General features: G+C 34.0%; 1 protein-coding gene across 2 annotated transcripts; it reads left to right on the plus strand.

Moving 5' to 3' along the window:
- The first annotated feature begins 2,204 nt into the window (after positions 1–2,204).
- Positions 2,205–16,516, plus strand: LOC124821153 (sucrose nonfermenting 4-like protein). Of its 2 annotated transcripts, none has more exons than XM_088097660.1 (15): positions 2,205–2,343; positions 2,876–2,959; positions 3,041–3,198; positions 3,440–3,527; positions 6,248–6,430; positions 11,111–11,218; positions 11,338–11,397; positions 11,509–11,598; positions 13,203–13,334; positions 13,664–13,808; positions 13,875–14,048; positions 14,581–14,644; positions 14,761–14,830; positions 15,808–15,925; positions 16,016–16,516. In XM_088097660.1, the coding sequence occupies exons 3-15, from the start codon at positions 3,062–3,064 to the stop codon at positions 16,108–16,110; spliced, it is 1,464 nt and encodes a 487-aa protein (XP_087953786.1). In that variant the 5' UTR covers positions 2,205–2,343; positions 2,876–2,959; positions 3,041–3,061; the 3' UTR covers positions 16,111–16,516. The 2 variants fall into 2 exon arrangements, with proteins under 2 accessions (XP_087953786.1, XP_047148962.1); XM_047293006.2 differs by lacking the exon at positions 2,205–2,343 and adding an exon at positions 2,419–2,769.
- The last annotated feature ends 1,976 nt before the right edge of the window (positions 16,517–18,492 follow it).

Genomic DNA, 18,492 nt, shown 5'->3' on the forward strand with positions numbered 1-18,492 from the left:
CTTCACAACCTCTGTTTTGTTTTGGATTATTAACATTTTCAAATATATTATTAACTTTTTTTAAAAAATAATTTTAATTAATAAGAACAAAAATAAGATAAATCTCTTCATTATCATATATATATATGTGTGTGTGTGTGTGATTTTTTATTTTATAACATAGGAAATTATATGTTCTCTTTATAGAATAATTACTCTTATAGACATAAATATATCAATTATTAAAACCAAAATTATCAATAATAGAATTTCTAACTTAAAACAGTGTGTATTTTTTACATGAATGCTTTTACATTAGAGAGGGTAATCAACATCTAGTAGAAAACAAGATTATACTTTGGAAGATGATAAATTCTAACTTATAAAGAGTTAAATGTCTTTTTTTATCTTTAAATTATTTCTAATTATTTTTTAAAAATTAAATTATACATTTTTTTTATTTTTACATTTTGTAAAAGTTATATAAAATATTTTTTCAATGAAAAAATATATAAAAATTATATTATAATCCATGCTTATCTACATATTATTTATTAAAATAATATTTTATACAATTTTTATAAAATAAAATAAATATAGATAATATTTTATAATTTTAAGAATAAAATTTTATAATATTTTAATAAATAATATGTAAATAAACATAAATTATAATATAATTTTTATATGTTATTTTACATAATTTTTATAAAACAAAAAAATAAAATAATATATAGTTTAATTTTAAAATAAAATATAGTTTTTAAAAATAATTTAATGACAAAAATATATTGATCCCTTTTTAAAACTTTGTCTTCTTTTTTTCATCTTCTGCTCATGTAAAAAAGGACAACAAAGTCACTTTTCCATTCTCCATTTCTCCCTTCAAACCACATCAAATACATTAATTCAAATACTCTAGAATCACACAACTTGACTTTAGAAGAAATAGTTGAATTTTATATATACTATATGTACTAATCATCCTAATCACTCAAAACATAATAATTACATCATCATATTTAATGGCTGAATCACCTGCATCTAATAAAAGTAAAAAAAGTTTTTATTTATATATCTATCCTAATAATTATAATACCTGTGTGACCAAATCAAATACTCCCCCTCATAAAGAAATGAAGACTTACAAAAATAATAATAATAATAATAATAATAAATAATTTTTATCTAAATCTTCATCATGTAATATCATTCATAATTGTAAAATAAGTTTAAACAAACTTACTAGCAAAAAGAAGTCAATTTACTAATGAAGTATTAAATGTTATGTAAAAAAATTAATTATTCAATCCTATAAGAAAGTAAACTATTCAATGTTATGTAAAATTTACCATCCATGGTTATTTAAATAAGTTACTTATTTTAATTTTATAAGTATTATGAAACCATGCTGATTTAAATAATTTTATATAAAATTTATTGCAGTGTTTAGGTTGTTAAAGTAAATGTTTACATTATTTTTGCATATTGTAGGAATAATTTCACATGTTAATTTTTAAAATATTTGATGTCTTTCAATCCATTAAAAGTAACAAAATTTCTTTCACAATTACATCTTAATATTTAAAAGACTATTTTCTTATTGTTTTTGTTTAATCCCACAGTAAACATTTGATTTAAAACAAACATGTTATACATCAGTACATTAAATTTTACAGTACATAAAGTTAATGCTAAATCTATCCAACTTTTATACCAATACATACATACATATACATATATACATACATATACATATATACATACATATACATATATACATATATATATATATATATTCAGTCTCCACTTATTAGTAGTTATGACTATTCAACTATTGAATGATAACTCATTTATTATTTACTTTTTTTGAGTTAAGAGTATAGTTGGTTCTGGCATTAAATTAGACAACCTTTCATTTTGCAAAACTTTTGTGACATTTAAGTGTTTGTTATGTTTTCTTGATACAAGAAAAACCAAATCCTAAAACTAAATTTATGGTATTTGAGAGAAATAAAATAAAAGAAACTAGAATTGTGCTATTGAAGGAATCCCCAATGTGGTCACGAGAAAAGAACTGGCAGCAGAGCCTTGTGGGGAGAGACTCTGAAAGGCGCGAACACGAAGCTGTAATGGTGGTCACATTACAAATGCACTTACTCCAAAACAACAACTTTATAGTTCGAAGAAACAAAACTGCTACATTCGAATTAAAAAATAATGTGAGCAAACGAAAATGAACGCATAATTAAATTGAAATTATTAGTGTTGAACAAACACCAATGATTAGAAAGTTAGTAGCATGAGATGCTCTAGGGAGTTGAACCTTTTTTTTTTGTCTTTCTCGTATGGCAATAGCAACAGGTAGCATGACTCTAATGACGGTTAGGCCTTTTTGTTTTCATGTTTGAATTGTTGTTTTCTGGTTTTAGAACGCAATTTTACTGCAGACTGTGTTTATTTTTCTCTTTGTTTCGCTCTCTATCCCTTTATTCTCTCCCCATTTTATGGTGCTTGCCCTTGTAATTTTATTTTCTTCATCATTACTATTTTCAATTTTAATTACCCCTTCACGTTTTTCTACTCTCTTTCTTCCTCTATTTCAGTCTTTAATCAGCACACAATCCACAATGCAATACCATGGTCTCAGTTTTTCCCGTTTTCTTCAACCTTTCTTTCTATATATGTCTACTAACACCTTGTGACCTAAACTAAATTCAATCCAACTTCAACATGCTGTAGTTGATTGCTGCATTATTAGTTGAATTCCTTTCAGTTTTTTTTTTACGGGTAATCGATTTCTCCTTTGATCGTTTATTTTGTGAGAGTGAATTATATGTATCTACTTTAGTGTTTGTGTTGCTTGTATGATGGCACTGAGTTTTGTTGATTTCAGAGACTGAATTATCGATCCCTAAGCTCCGTTGACAGTTAGGAGTTTTGGAGTTTCTGAGTTTTTTTATTTTTGATTGCGGAGAAGGTAAGCTGCACTGCATGCGTGTTGAGGTCACCTCTGCTCTGCTTTGGTAGATTATTCCTATTGTTAATGTTGGTTTTGCAGGTTTTGGAGTTGGAGAGTGCTATGAATTTGGGTGTGGAAATGTTCGGGACGAGTAGAAGGCACAGGAGCGGTGGGCCTGTGGGACCCGTTTTGATTTCGAAGCGTTTTGTTTGGCCTCACGGTGGAAGAATGGTGTTTCTAACAGGTTCCTTCACGAGGTAACAACTTGAATTATTGAATTGTTTATTGCCACGGTGGTTCTGTTGTAGCCGTTTCGATCTTAGATACAGTGTGTGCGTTATTGAACATGGGGAAGTGTGACAGTGTGATGGTGTTTGTGTCACTGAATGTCACTTTGATTGCTTTTTTTTTTTTGGCTGTTTTCTAGCTTTTTGGTAGTTCGTTTTTTTTAACTGCAGAATATAATTAATTCAAATACTTCCCCTTTTTTCTACACAGATGGACAACAGTTATACCTATGTCACCCAGGGAAGGATGTCCAACTGAATTTCAAGTTATTTGCGGCTTAACGCCTGGATATCATCAGGTTGTTTGGCTTGGCCTCTATGAATTATGAAAACCTGATAATTAATAAAAAGAATTATGTCTTTTTCCCATACATGGTCAATGTTTAGGTCAGAATGCACCTCTTTCTCTTTATCAGAGTTGGGAATGAGGAGGTCACTGTCACTGACAGAAAGGATAAAGAAGGAGGTTGCTTGTGAATTAATCGCGTTAAACAACTGAGATTTTAATGTGATAGAATAGTCAAAGAAACAAGTAAATAACTTTACGATGATATTTATCTTTCTTAAGGAGTTTGTATAACTTTTAATCATATTTATGGGTTAAAAACTGACATGGCCATCATATGAGGCATAATAGTTGCCTTGTCTCCTTTTTATGCTGTACATATGTTAAAAATTAAATGTCAATAGATGAAATTTAAAATCGAGTACTTTTTGGTAATTTGCATCATTCAAGAAAGTCATATATGCAACATGGCCATCTAGATTGTTGGTTAGGTTAAAAGGTATTGTTGATGTTACCATCTAATGCTTAAAGTTGTGTCTTGTGCTTAGTCCAGATGGAAGATTAGACCACCTTCTATCTAAAACTTTAATAATATGACTCTGGAGAATGGCACATTGCTGTTCAAGCAACCCATTTACAAAGTCTTCTATCATGTCATGTTTCACATCAATTAAAAGCCTGTATTAATTTTTATTCTTACTGTATGTCATACGATAAAAGGAAGAATTAAAATAAATAATCATGCCCTCTTTGAAGATACATTGAAGCTGCAAGTAGTTGAGTGGCCTATTGGACGATTGAACCTCTTGCAGCTTCATTACACCCTCCTCCAATAGGTGGAACCAGATGATATATAGTTTCACTGAGAATTAAACCTTTTTTTTGTATTAAATTTGATTCATTTGAAGGTGCAATTTCTGATGCTATTGATTTTTTCTAAAATTTTGTATGGCTGATGCTTTGGCCTAGCTCAAATGATAAGGACAAACTGTGCTTAGGTTAGAACTTTTATTCAATCCCTTATAAAGCAAACAAAAAAGAAAAGAAAAAGGAGAGTAGGTTTAAGCTTTGAGCTTTTCTATGAATTGACACAGGTAAAATATACACTCTTGATTAGGTATACAATTTTTCTGTAATATATAGCTTTATTATGATCTTTCTATTTGTATTCATTATTTCCTTGGGAATCAGTTTCTTTATTGTTTTTGTAAACATTTTTATTGTTACACTTATGGACTGTTAGAATGTAAGAAGAATATCTAATAGTATCTTGATTGTATCTTAGCATAATTTAGAGCATCTTTGATTATCTTCAAGATTAGTTTCATATTTCCCTGTTCTATGATGATTTGTTTCCTGATATGATTAACATTATGATCTAGTATTACGGTATTAGTATAAATAAGTGTGCTTTATATTTTATATCATCCCGTAACTCATTAAAACTCACCAGATTTTTATTCAAACTTTCTGTTCTGCCAATTTTCTCTTTCAATAATTAAAAACTTAATGTGATATTAGAGTGGCAATATCGTCCTTGACTGGTCATGTCACTATTCTGCTGTGGCGTTCCCATAAAATCTGACTACTCCCTTTTACCATTGTTGTTTGCCACTGCCGGCAAGTTTTCCTGTGGCCGCAAATTTTTTATCTGAGATGTACTCTAGCCTCATTCTTAGTCCTTGTCATTGGCCATGGTCAGTTTTTGTACCAGATCTGATCTCTCACCCCAGTTTTTGTCTTGGACATAATATGGCCTTGCTAGTCTCCTTCCCTGAAGCTCTTGCTCTTCAGTCCCTAGTAATCTCACTTTGTTTCTTTCCTAAACCATCTGATGTTCGTCATGATGTTTTATGTTCACTACTGATTGTTTGGGCAATTTAGTTTTGCCAATGAGTTAGTGATAGACTGACTGATTCATACCAGCCTCTTACTGAATCATTCTGATGGTGATTTCTCCAGTCTGTCTATAAGTGATGCACCTGGTCATGCAACATTCCGGCTCTAGGACGATGGTCATTCCAGCTATGTTTGGTAGAGCCCATATTATATTGAAAGGATTTATTTGTAACAACCATAAAGCTTACAAGCTAAACTTGAGTAAGAGTGTAAGAGTATATGAAAATATCCAATAAGCTTTGGATTATTAACCTCAGTAATCTTTAACTGCAGGGTGAGTAGTAGAATATATGAAAAATACAAATAGTATCTTTATTTATCTTGGAAGAATTCAGAGTATCCTAAATCATCTCTTCGGATTAGTTTCCGCTTTCTTTATATAGCTTTAGGACTATGATTTGTTATCGGAATAAAGAAGGGTCAGCACTTTGTGCTTTGTAAAAATATTGAACACATCAAATATTTCAGAATTCGATTCTAAATGACCCTTCTCCCTCAATACCTTAAGCCCTCTATATATTCAACAAGAACATTAGTAGATTTGGTTCTTATAATTTAAACAGGATTACAAATTTAAGTCATTGCATATTTGGTATGAATACGTAAAATTTTGATGAGATGTTTGTTCTACATGATGACATAGCTTGTAGCTTTGTTTTTTCTTTTTCTTTGACGTTTTTTACATTTTGGCCTAAAATAATCACTAATTTGTTGCAATTGTTTAATATAATACAACTGTCTTGCACAGTAACTGATATTTACGGAAAAACTCTGATATGGAAAGTGTATTTCTTTCATTATTACGTTTATAACATTGTTTCCACTTTTGTGCAGTACAAATTTAATGTAGATGGTGAGTGGCGGCATGATGAGCATCAGCCATTTGTATGTGGGGACGGTGGGACAGTGAACACTTTTTATTTAGTGAGACAACCAGTTATTTTGCCTCCTATCGTAAATGCTGAAACACCTGGTCGATCCTACATGGAGGTTGACAATGATGTCGTTGGGCATGTGGTAAGTTTTTTCTCCAATACGATCTTTATCGCCTTGACTGTTGCATATATGTGTTTGGATAGTATTCTAAAGAATATAGAGTATTACGGGTGAATGAAACTTATATCTATTGTTATCCTTAAAGTATATTTTCTTCTGTTAACTTAAACTATCATGCATGCATTTTAGTCCTACTAGTACATTTTTATCATGTGTGTGTGAAACTACCTATGTAGCTGACGTTTCTGATTTTGATGAAAGACAAGAAGATGCTGATGTGATGTAACTTAAGATTTTAAATTATAAATTCATGACTATTCTCATTTTTCCCGAATCCACCCAAAAAAGTGCAAGACCCTTCTTTGCTTGCATACCTGGAAGTGGATAGGAATTTTGAGCTTACTTGTAACAACAGTGTATGTGACAGTTGTGGCGAAGTTGGAATCTTTGTACATGACGAGATCGCTGGTTCATAGGTTGTGTCTGAAGCAACAACTCTATTCGTTCAAGATGACAGATTCAAGAACCATAGAGGAGCAGCTTGCAGAATTTAGTAAGATTGTTGACGATCTGGAGAATATTGACGTGAGATTGAAAGATGAAGATAAAGCGATTATTCTTCTGAATGCGCTTCCAAGAACCTTCGAGCATTTCAGGGATGCCTTGCTCTACGCTAAAGATCAGGTGATCACGCTAGAGGAGGTTGTGACGTCAATTCGAACCAAGGAGTTTCAAAAGCTCCAAGATTCGAAGGCAACCGAGGAGGTGGCATCTGGGCTGATTTCGGTGAAAGGGAAATGGAAGAAGCAGGCTGGAAATGGGAAGAAGTCAAAGCCAGAAGGTGTGAAACAGGTGAGATGTTTCAAGTGCCAGAAGATGGGACATATCAAGAAGTATTGTCCAGAGAAGGGAAAAACTGTTCGGCCACAGGAAACTGTTGATGTGGCAGAGGCTTCTGAAGGATATGAATGTGCTGGTGTTCTGGTGGCTTCGTCTGAAGATTCTCAAAGGAGCTGGGTCATGGATTCTGGCTGCAGCTATCACATGTGCCCGGTAAAGGAGTTCTTTGAGAGTCTGGATCAGAAGGAGCATGGAAATGTGCTGCTGGGAAATAACAAGGCTTGCCGAGTGCAAGGAGTGGGGTCGGTAAGGCTGAAGATGTTTGATAACCGGGAGATGGTACTGCAGGATGTGAGGTATGTGCCTGAACTGAAGAGAAATTTAATTTCAATAAGTTCTTTTGATCTTGGAGGTTACACCACAAAAGTCGAGGATGGAGTGATAAGGGTGTGTTCTGGAGATTTTGTGGTTGTCAAAGGCAGAAGGAAGAATGACTTGTACATTCTAGAGGGATCCACAGTCATTGGTCATGTCTCTGTAGCAAGTGGGAAGACTAAGAACACCGCTCGGCTTTGGCACTTGAGGATGGGTCATATCAGTGAGAAGGGTCTTGAAGAATTGGAGAAGCAAGGCTTACTTCTGGGTGATAAACTGCTGAAGCTGGATTTCTGTTATCATTGTGTCTTGGGGAAATCACACAGGATACCGTTCGGTCAAGGGAAGCACGTAACCGAACGGCCATTTGAGTATGCCCATGCTGACTTGTGGGGGCCTGCAAGAACTCGGACTCATGGTGGAGGAGCGTATTTCCTGAGCATAATTGATGATTTTTCAAGAAGAGTGTGGATTTACGTTCTAAAGAATAAATCTGAAATGTTTCAAAGATTCAAGGAGTGACATACACAGACCGAGAACCAATTGGGGTGTAGGCTGAAATGTCTGAGAACTGATAATGGTCTGGAGTTCGTTTCAGAGGAATTTAATGAGTTCTGCAAGGATAAAGGGATCAAGAGGCACAAGACTGTAGTGAGAACTCCTCAACAGAATGGTCTGGCTGAAAGGATGAACAGAACAATTCTGGAGAGGGTTCGGTGCATGCTGCTTGGATCAGGGTTATCAAAGGCTTTCTAGGGAAAGGCTGCCAATACAGTCGTATACCTGATTAACAGGAGTCCGTCTTTGGCTCTTAATCACAAAACACCAATGGAAGTTTGGAGTGGACGACCGGCTGACTTCTCAAACTTGAGGGTGTTCGGCTCTTTGGCATTTGTTCATGTCAAAGGGGATAAGCTGGAGGCCCGAGCGATAAAGAGTGTATTCCTTGGATATGCTGAAGGAGTTAAGGGATACAGGCTATGGAGGTTAGATACTAAACCGTCCAAGCTAATCATTAGTAGGGATGTCATTTTTGACGAAACGAGAACGACAATGCATGTTGAAAATCCTGGATGCGAGAAGAAGACGCTCGTTGAGGTGGAGCATACTACTGATGGAGCCGTTCGGTCATTGACTGAGGAAGACCGAATGGGTGAAGTGCGAGACGAAACTGTTCGGTCATTAGATGAGAACCGAACGGGTGAAGGGCAAAGACAGTCTATCACAGATCTTGGTGATGATACAGATGGTATATCTGGTGATGTGAGTCACTCAAGAGGAGCTGGTGATGAATTGAGGAATTATCAACTTGTCCGTGATAGGGAAAGGAGGATCTCTACGCCAACCAAACGGTTTGGAGAGGCGGATTTAATTTGCTATGCCTTGAATGCTGCTGAAGATCTTGAAAGCTCAGGTGAACTGAGAAGTTACAAGGAGGCTCTTCACAGTAGCGATCGGCATCTTTGGCAGGGTGCTATGGAGGAAGAGCTGGAGGCGTTGAGGAAGAATAGCACCTGGAGATTGGTGGATCTGCCAAAGGGTAAGAAGGTTGTAGGTTCAAAATAAGTTATACCAAGGGGTGAGAAAGCAAGGTACAAAGCAAGGCTTGTTGCTAAAGGCTTTACTTAGATTGAGGGTGTAGATTATCATGAGATTTTTGCTCCTGTTGTGAAGCACTGTTCGGTCAGAGTTTTAATGGCGATAGTTACTCACCGCAATTTGCATCTAGAACAGTTGGATGTGAGGACTGCATTTCTGCATGGAGACTTGGAGGAAACAGTTTATATGAAGCAACCGGAGGGATTTGCTGTGGATGATAGGGTGTGCCTGTTGCAGAAGTCTCTTTATGGCTTGAAGCAAAGTCCAAGGCAGTGGTACAGGAAATTTGATGATTTTCTGATAAAGCTAAACTTCAAACGGTGCAATTATGATGACTGCGTGTATACTCTGAACCGTGACAGTGAGGTACTGTATCTTCTTCTATACGTGGATGACATTCTGATTGCCAGCAGTGACAGGAGCATGATTCATGAGATGAAAGCAAAGTTGGGCGGTGCTTTCGAGATGAAGGAGCTTGAAGAAGCAAGGCGGATCTTGGGAATTGACATAAAGAGAGATAAAATGAAGACAACCCTGTTTATGATTGATCCTGGACAAATTCACTGGAAGCATTAAAGTGGATGCTTAGATACATACGGGGTCTCTTGATACTGGATTACTCTTCCAGAATAACTTTCAAGGTGGAGGTTATATTGAAGGTTTTGTTGATTCAGATTTTGCCGGGTGCATGGACACAAGGAAATCCCGCTCGGGACATGTGTTTACACTGTTGGGTACTGCTGTAAGCTGGAGGTCTACATTGCAATCGGTTGTTGCCCTTTCAACCACTGAAGCTGAATATTGTGTGCTCGCTGAAGGGGTAAAGGAGGCACTGTGGTTAAAAGGCTTGATTCGAGAATTGGGTATTGATCAAACGACCGTCCGAGTTCATTGTGACAGTCAGAGCGCCATACATTTGGCCAACCATCAGATTTACCATTCTAGAACAAAGCATATTGACGTCAAGCTGCATTTTGTCAGGAGCATTGTGGAACTCGGTGATGTCCAAATATGCAAACTTGCATCTGAAGACAACCCTGCATATATGCTGATTAAGTCGCTCGCTAAAGAGAAGTTTCTGAAATTATTGTCCAGGATTGGTTTTTTACCGTTCGGTGTGTAATTGTATACCGTTCGGTTTTGTTCTTTCTTGTAATAGTTGAGTCTAGGTGGAGATTTGTTGGTTAGACTTTTCTATTATTCTTTGGCCGATTAGTTTCATGTTGATAACTGTTCGGCTTGTTCTGGTCCTTTGTGACCGAACGCTCTCTTGTGATCGTTCGGTCTTGTAGATTCGGTTTTGGTTCGTACATTCGTTTTTTTCAGTCTTTGTTGCACTCGGCCTTCGGTTGGTTTTTTCTTAAACGACCGTTCAGTCTTTCTGTTGTTTGTTTTCAGTCGCTTGGATTGGCTATATATTGTAGCGTGTCTTTGCGTTTTAAAAAAAATAAATTCAATCTCGAAATATTCAGATCATTTCTTCTCTCTGTGTTTTCTGTTCTTTCTTCTTTGGGTTTTTTTTTTCTGTTTCTCCGTTTCACACTCGAATCCAACATATATAAAAGCAATATTTAGCCTTCATCTTTCATAAGCTATTGGGATAATTGGTATTTGACATGGTATCAAAGCCTCTTATGAGTTATGACCAAGTGGTTGGGATTTCAATCCTTCACACCCGTCACTTTTCAAAAATAAAAGTTGAATGTCAGCAAACAGTAGAGTAGACAGATGCATGTCAGAAGCTCAAAGGGAACTTGTGTAAGGGAATTGTAGCAGTAAAAAAGCGTGAAACAAATTAAGACTAAGAATTAGTTTGGTTCCATAATCCTTTTTGTCTTGGAATTATGTTACAGAAAAAAATCTACTTTGACATTGAAAATTTTTCAGGAAGCTAAACCGAGGATGTCAGAGTCTGATCTGCAGGTCTCACGACATCGTATTTCGGTTTTCTTGTCTTCACATACGGCTTATGAGTTGCTTCCCGAGTCAGGCAAGGTATGAATACTTCTTCTCTCTTAATCTTTTAATGTATCCAACTGGCCATTCAATAATAGTTTATTTGTTCTTATGTGAAGCTCATCATCTGCTATAGATTTGATTTTATGCAATTTCAGGTTGTTGCCTTGGATATAACTTTACCAGTTAAGCAAGCATTCCATGCTCTTTATCAAGAAGTATGTTTTTTTCTTCCACTCTTTAAACTAATAATGAATAGGTGTTTATCTTATTTTTTTTAACATCAGAGAATACACCCACACTCGTTATGTATGTTTATCTGCTTTCAGGGAATATCGTCAGCTCCTGTGTGGGATTCTAGTAAGTGCCAGTTTGTTGGAATGCTTAGTGCTATGGACTTCATTTTAATACTAAAACAGGTTTGTCAGGAAGACCTATTTATTAAAATATCCTGTGTCAGGTTCTAGTATAAGTAACGAAAAATAAAAACTTGCCAAATGGTAACTAATGACAAAAAAATGAAATTTCCAAAATGTATATCTTCAACTATGCTTAGATTATTGTGAAGTTGAAAGAAATCACAAGGAACGTGGTAATACTTGATCTATTCTTTTGGTTTATTTATGGCATACGTTAATGTTGCAAAACTTAGTTGTACTTTGCCATCATTGGTAAACATGTATTTTGGTCCAATTACCAATAATTTTGGCTTTACATAAGACTAGTTAATCTCATGAAATATTTTAGTGAATTTTTTCAAGGAGAACATTGATGCTTTGTCCTTGTGAAACTTTTAATTCTTTTTCCCCTCTCCTCACTGTGTCCTTGTTGCAGCAGCAACTGTAGACCTTTCTAGCTTCTGTTCTATCCTAATTGTCACTTTTGATGGCAAACAAAACCATAAGTTCTTCCTCAATCCTTTAATTTAACACGGTACTGGAGCTGAAATTGATGCCCTCTCCGTAGTTTCTAGTGGTATTTTTCGCAGTCACATTCAAACCTTTATTCTTTTTTTCCCTCTCCTTCTTATTGTCTTTGTTCAAGCAGTAATTTTCCTATAGTTTTTTCTGGACTGCATTCTGGCTGCTGTTCTATTCTATTTTTTGTTGTTGACGATCCAGAAAACCCTAATTTCTTCAACAAAATCTTTTTCTATTGTGTCCCTGTAGAGCCTTTATTAATGGTGTTATTTTCATCTTTACAAACGGCATGCTTTGTTTAGTCACTTGATGGTTTTCCGTCAACACCGGTGTAGTGCTAGATATCTAGCATCCAAAGTTATTAGAGTGTATACCTGTCCAGAAGATTTTCCATTCTCTGATTGTTCTGATTTTCTTTCTCCTAGAAAGCCCTCATGAGTAAATCAATGGAACCTGTCATGCCTTGCCCTATTGGCATGTGAAGATCATTATTGGCCCTATACTGGTCTAATATACGCCTTGTGATTTAGTTACTGGTGGCTGTTTAGAAATGTTGAAAATCTCACATCGATTATAGATAAAATCACAGTATATAAGTGACTACAAACATCACCTTACAAACTAGTTTTGTAAAATTGAGTTAGGCTTACACTTCTTAACATGGTATCAGAGCCATGTGTTCGGCGTGCTTTGTTGATTGTGTTGAATTGACTTTGTCCAGTTTTGCTTTCGCATGAATTGTTGAATACTTGGGTTGGTAGACTGGTTTTGTCAATGTAAATTTTATTTGTTGGAAGCTGAGAGATTATTAAATTTCAGCTCTTGGGGAATTGTTAGAATATGTAGTCAACTGTGATGATATTAGCTAGTAATTAGGTTAATGATTAACTTTTTTATTCTTCAATGATTGATTGTGATCAAGCTGTAAATAAGAGATCAAGTATGCAGCCCACAAAATTTTTTTTCTCTAAAATACCATCTGATTCAACATCTTTGATTTTACAGCACTCTTATATAGAAATACACAGCTGTAGGACTCATATAGAGAAATACATAGCATGTTTCTGTAAATTCTGTGGCTCATCTAACATGCTTAATTTCAGTTGGGGATTCATGGATCAAACATGACTGAAGAACAACTGGAAACACGTACTATAGCAGCATGGAGAGAGGCAAAGGAACAAGAATGCGCAATTGATAGTAAAGGGAGAGCATACCCTCAACATTTAGTTCATGTAAGTGCTCCTGACCATTTGCAACAAATATTCCACGTATCAAATTAATTTTCCAATTTCGTATATTCGTGAAATTGTTTTACATTTTGGGTAAGTTCAAAAGGTCGTATGCTCTATGAAATAGGGAATTAATCTGGGATTCCACAACATGATTGATTAAAATTATATTTATTGATGGATAGATAGATAGATAGATCAATTAAATGTGATTTCAACATTATAACTTTGATGAGGTTGCTTCTTAATCATGTACTTCCTGCTGATTGTGATTTCACGTTATCTTTAATGATTCTGTAATATTTCATGCTATGTTTATACATATTCTGTAGGCTGGGCCCCTTGAGAGTCTAAAAGATGTTGCTTTAAAAATTTTGCAAGACAAGGTGGCAACAGTTCCTATTATTCAGTCTTCTTCAGAGGATGGTTCATTTCCTCAGCTGCTACACCTTGCTTCCCTCTCAGAAATACTAAAATGTAAGCTTCTAAATTTATTGGGGAAGCATAAATGGTTTGGAACTAAAGTGCGGACTTACTTTTCAGGTATATGCAGGCATTTTAAGCACTGTTCGGATTCCTTGCCCATTCTTCAGCTACCAATTAGTACGTTACCTATAGGTGCATGGGTGTCAAAATTGGGGGAATCCAATAAACAGCCACTTGCTATGCTATGGCCACATGCTTCTCTTGGCGAAGCTCTATCTCTGTTGATTCAAGGTGACTATTCTTCTCTTTCAAAGCAGGTCAAGTCTTTTGTTCTGGCTAGATGTTGAATGGTCATCAAGTTTGTTTCCACAAGTTACAGTTGTTTTTCCTCCTCAACAAAAGCAATTATTTCAAAGCCTTATATTTAAAAAGTGTGTATCACTAAAGGAAGGGAACACAAAATTGAAAGATAGATTTTTGGATAGATGCATCTGATGCACCATTATGCACTGAGTGTCTGAACCTATAGAAACAAGTAGTGAGTTGGTAAAAACAGCATGATGGGACTCAAATCCGAAAATATCATGTCAATTGTATGTTTTTATTAATCCAGCTTACATAGAAAATGATACCACTTCTACCTTGGTATTTTCAAATTTGGAGTTCTTCATTCTTTGGTACGGGAATAATGTTCCCCTTGCAATCGGAACTATGAACTTCATAATTCTTGATTTATTATATAGGGTTTTCATGTTAGAAGCAAAATATATTCATATTAATTATGCTATATCTTGCGGTATCTTATGTTTGCTGTCATTTGCAGCTGGAATTAGCTCAATACCAATTGTGGATATTAATTATTCATTACAAGATATGTATTCAAGAAGGTAGAAACTCTCATTTTTTCCTGTGTTCACATGAGTGATTCTTATTTTTATAGTTAAAAGGAGATGCTCCATAAAGATAAGTATATATGTGATTTGTATTGATATTTTCTTCTCAGAGATATTATTGCGTTGGCTAGAGATAAAATGTATGCAAGGATAGATCTGGATGGGTTTAGTATCCATCAGGTAATTCCTCTCTCTCTCTAAATTCGTGTGACTCTATTGGTAACTTATCCTGAAATATTGTATTTTTTTTGTATTGAAAGCTGATCAATAATGTGGTCTTCTGTTTTGATGACTGAACTGCTTACATGCAAAGGTGACTGCAGCCTTTAGTCCTCTACAACTAAAAATGAATCATTCCTAACCCCCTATCAGTGATCATATTTTAATGAAATGTATCTGTTATGTGTTTTTCTTTCCTCCTAAACACGAGTTGCACACGTGTCTTGTGGTATTTGAACCTGAACCATATAACGGAAATATGCCACTTCTACTTGAGACTGAGTCAGCATGAATGTTGTTTAGTTGAGCATTCTTGTATTGAAAATATACTTGAGGTTTAGACTCATCTTGGACAGATTGGACTCTAGCTTCGGCTTATTTGAGAGTATGCTTATTTGGTGATGAAGATGCGCAAAAGAAAAAGTTTTGCCCTTCATAAATTTTCACTCGTTTCCTTCTTCCCATCCTCTCTTCTACCAAGCACACATCCCATAGTATAAACATTGAGGTCACCCATCCAAATATTTGTACACATGAAAGCCATATATATCTTATTACTTCAATTATTCTTCCCCTCCCCCTCTTTCTGGAAGAGAGCCACATTCTGCAGTGCACGAGAGAATAGTATGCAAGTATTGCATGCTCATATATAGAGGCCTGTAATGATACCCTCACTGCAGGATGTGCTTGTCTAGTGTAGATGCAGTGTGTTTTGTTTGTTACTCATGCAGGGTTTTATTCATGTAAAACTTGATCACATCTCGTTGTCTGGGGAGCATGTTACTTTTATTTAGGTTAAATAAATTATTATTCCTCTATGGTTTCGATCGTTTTCAAACTAGTTTTTATAAATTTTTTCCTTTTAAATTCGGTCCACAACAAATGCTTACTAAATAGTGGTATCATCAACTCGTATAAATTGCACTTTATGGTTGCAGGCATTGCTTTTGGGACGAGATGCAGGTTTTCCTTGCGGGCTGCGCAATGGGCCGAGATGTCATATGTGTTTGAGATCTGACTCATTACACAAAGTGATGGAGCGCTTGACAAAACCTGGTAGTTCTTCTAAACTGACAATCCCCTCCCCTTTTCTTCATGAGGGGTGAGCCAGAAAAAGAAAAAATCACCAATTATCTTCTCTTACAGGTGTTAGAAGACTTGTGGTTGTGGAGGCGGGTACCAGACGTGTGGAAGGTATCATTTCTATTAGTGACATATTCAGATTATTGTTATGCTGCTAGTTGCATAAAGGGAATTGCAGTGCTAGCCCTGGAAAGTACTTGTTCTATGAAAACTATTTATTTAAAGAGTTATTTATGCCCCTGCCATTGTGACCCGCTTGGTTTTATATATAGGATAGAAATTGTTGAGAGAAAAGTACTGTAAATTGAGGGATTAGTTATTTATCCTTTAAACAACATCACGGTGTCATGATTTTCTCCTTCGTGCCGGCACAAATGCTTTGTTTGTGTCCTGTGCTAACATAAATCAAGGAGGAACCGAAAAAAAAAGGTATTATCATTCCAGATTTTTATTATGACTGCTGAGTTCATGGCTTCATGTTGCTATGAATTTGTCTTTTCCATACATACAACTTGCCTGATGAAATGGAGTAATGATAGATAAAGGAAATAATTTGTCAATCTATTTATGATCCATTAATACTTCTTGAAAAAATTTAATCCAATTTATCTGTTAGGAGTTTTAATGGGTGAATATATCAGTCATTCTTCTAAAATACACTTATATCTTAATTTTTATTGTTTCTCATTCATGCTTTTCTCTCTGAAGTCATTCTCTTCAAAGAAACCCTCAAACTCAGTTGTATTATTTTTTCTCTAATATTTAGCACAAATTATATGCATGTTACTTTGGTGCAATTTTTTTTAAGGTAAATGTGCAGTTGGTAATTGAAACTAGGCAATTGCTTTCTCACTTTCATGATTCCTTCTTTAACTATACTTTTTTCCAAATTCTTACATTTTTTTCTGAAAAAAATATCTGTAATATAGTAAAAAGTTTATAAATGAAACTTTTCAAAAGTATTTCAGCTTCATACTCAAAAAACTGCAGCTTTTACGGTTTTAGTTGGCTACATAAAACCTGTGGGTAAACTTCTGAATATCCTATTTTTGTTCATAAAAATACTTATTTATGAGATTATGAATGTAATTAAGGAGACACTGTATTTTCATATTAAAATAAAGAATATCACTCCGAACAAACGATAGTGTTAGTATGAATTGTGTTTTCTCAATATCCTATTTTTGTTCAAAAGCTTTAAAACTTGTCTCCTAAAAAGTTGAAATATATTGATAATCAATCCATTTTATAACAAAAATTTTCTTTACAAGTGTAAAAACTTTTGATTACAAACCTATGCTGTTAGCTAAGGCTAGTCACCTCATATGAGTGAATTTTTATTTAATTTCTTTACGTTTTTTATTTTTAATTTGTGTATAAATTAATTTTAGTTTATGGAAAAATTATTTTATTTTTTATTTATACTCTTTGTTCCTAAAATATTTTTAAAAACCGTTTGCTCAAACATACCTCAAAGTTAAGTAACATAAGTAGTTATTTTTATGATAAAATATTTAGCTTTTTTAAGAATTGAATTTTCAGATAATATTTGTGTATCTTTATCGTACTATTTTTAAGTGTATATAAACTACTATAAAAATAATTTTATGATTCTCAAATTGATAAAAAAATTATTAAAAAATGACATTAAAATTATTATGGGTATAAGTGATTCAAGTTTAATTGACCTATTAATTTTAACTCAATCTAGTTAATCTTAACAAAAGTTATCTTTTCTTTTTTCAATTTAGCATCTTAATTATCATTCAGTTAGGTTGAATTGGATTATTAGATTGAATGATTGAAAAAAATTGAAAGCTCTTAATAAAGTAATCTAAAGCAAAAATATGTGTATTGTACTTGTTAATGTATGTAGACAGCGTTTTATTTTTAATCGTAAACCAATATGAAGATGAAATTAAAAGGATTAAAAAACCATAGTGAAGTAAATACTTGGGATGAATTCATACAAATTAGATAATGAAAAAAATTACATTTATCTCACTAAAGTTATTTGAAGGTGGCTAAAAATTTAAGATGCATCAATCTAAATCATTCAAAATTCTGTTATCCAAATTTGTGGTTTTGAAGAACCGGAAAATGAATACGGTCATATCATAATAAAACAAGAAAACTTATGTTGCACGAAACAATATTACAAGTAACTTCAATTAGAATAAGATCTTTCAAAAGTGAGATTAATCAAAACGATTCCACATAGATAAACTATAAATAAACCCATATAAGAATTTTTAACATCACATTCAATGTAAAAAGTAGAAAGTAAATATCATATCTTAACCATTTTCTATTACATTTGAATATCATACAAAGTTTTGTTTGATTATATATATTTTTAATTAAATTGCAAAAATAATTGTAATAAAAAGTAATTTTGAAAATAATAATTTTTGATCATTTTATTATAGATAATTATTTAATGTGTAACATTTTTTACCAAGTAGTNTATCTGGTCCAAAATTAACACAAAAATAACTCGTAAATCAGATGTTTTTCCCAACCACTATATCTAGCAAGGA

The sequence above is a fragment of the Vigna umbellata genome, chromosome 8 (genome assembly GCF_029865625.1).
Source record: "Vigna umbellata cultivar VRB3 chromosome 8, Vumbellata_1.0, whole genome shotgun sequence".
Taxonomy (NCBI): Eukaryota; Viridiplantae; Streptophyta; class Magnoliopsida; order Fabales; family Fabaceae; genus Vigna; species Vigna umbellata.